This window comes from Frankliniella occidentalis, unplaced genomic scaffold (assembly GCF_000697945.3).
Source record: "Frankliniella occidentalis isolate FOCC.00 unplaced genomic scaffold, Focc_3.1 Scaffold37, whole genome shotgun sequence".
Taxonomy (NCBI): Eukaryota; Metazoa; Arthropoda; class Insecta; order Thysanoptera; family Thripidae; genus Frankliniella; species Frankliniella occidentalis.
Window position 1 is genome coordinate 458,956 of NW_026267167.1, and position 1,463 is coordinate 460,418.

The following is a 1,463-nucleotide window of genomic DNA, read 5'->3' on the forward strand; positions in this document are numbered from 1 at the left end:
TAAATTAAACATAAACAAGGAAAATACAGTTTTAAAAATCAGAAAAAAATGTCAGAAAAATTAGAAAAAAAACCAGTGAGAATCAGGAAAAATCAGACAATCTCAGAGAAAACTTAGAAAAATTTAGAAAGAAACACAGAAAAATTGGTGCACGCTTGCATTTCCTCAGTCTAACCTGGTTTGTTTTCTGTTGCAGGCCAGCGACACGGTGCACTGCCATGTGGCCTCTCTGACGCTGCACCGGGTGCGGCCTGCGGACGAGGGCGAGTACCTGCTGCTGGTGCGCTCGAGCGGCGGCGCGTCCGAGGGCAGCGTGCAGCTCAACGTGACGGTGGCAGAGGGCTACTCGGCGTCGGCGCGCACCCGGCCGCACCGCGGCCTCCACCTCCTCGCCGCCGTCCCCGTCCTCGGCGTCCTGGCCGGCGCCGCGCGGCCCCCGCGCTGATCCGGGCCCGGCATCCGGGACCCAACTCGACTGAGCAGCGGCCGAGCTGCGCAAACCCCTCCCGGCAAAGTGGCGCGAAAGGGTCATGTTGACGTCCTATTGACGTCCCCGCGAGGTCACCCATTTCATTGTTCGTCGCGAGAACGATCATCCGTCTCAAACCGGCGCTCGTGATCGTCTCGTCTGCGGTTGACGGGGACGTGTCACCCGTGTCGCCTCGAGGCCCCCAGCCCACATCCCTCTGGAACGCCACCTTCGGAGCGACCCCCATCAAACGCCGACGGCAAAGTCAAAATCATGTCGAATCGACCGAAAGCCCCCGCAGTCGCGAGCAGAAACGCCCTAGAGAAAAAAGTTCAGTCCAAATCACGTCAAAATTATATCAGTGTCAAGATTTGGTCACCTGGTGGCCAGCTTCGATGTCATTTTGACATCAGATGATGGTCAGAATGACGTCAAATCTACCCACCAAATGACCAAGTCTTATTGATTATTGACAAAACCGTGTTCTCTGAGGGTCAGCCAACGCACGAGACATTGTTTGTGATATTTCCGTAGTTATGCAGTCAATTTATTTTGCATTTTGCTCTGCGATTGGTGATAATATCAGCCGGTGACATAGCTCGTTTTTGTTTTTGTTTTCTAACCGGAACCTCCCGACCTTCTCCCTGGGGATCATTAGGCCTTTTGGGGTCTGTAAGCCACAATGATGTTTCTTATCAAATAGGGCTCTTTTTGGCGTGATTTTGACCTTGCTCTCACTCCCTCTGAGCCTTTAGACGAATGGACTGTTTTTGGTGGACATATGGCCAAATGTTCTGTACGAAAAAAATAAAAATAAATAGACATTTATATTTTGACCAGATAAATTTATTTTAGTGGTTGCGATTCCAGTATGTGGAAAAGTTACCACTCTTGATGTGTTGTGTTAGAAGTGTGCAAAGGAGTTTGAATTAGCCTATATGTTTCTGCGTTCTGCGCAGAAAACTTTCCGAGAGCCAAAGCTAAAAGTGCAGAA

The 1,463-nt window shown here is 50.2% G+C and overlaps 1 protein-coding gene across 2 annotated transcripts in view; it reads left to right on the forward strand.

Moving 5' to 3' along the window:
* Positions 1 to 476, forward strand: part of LOC113215886 (immunoglobulin superfamily member 10) — a 206,135-nt gene extending 205,659 nt beyond the window's left edge. For both annotated transcript variants that reach the window (XM_052266331.1, XM_052266330.1), the window contains exon 7: positions 197 to 476. In XM_052266331.1, coding sequence (XP_052122291.1) covers positions 197 to 445 — 249 coding nt within the window. In that variant the 3' untranslated portion in view covers positions 446 to 476. The remainder of the gene's footprint in view (positions 1 to 196) is intronic.
* Positions 477 to 1,463: the final 987 nt, after the last annotated feature.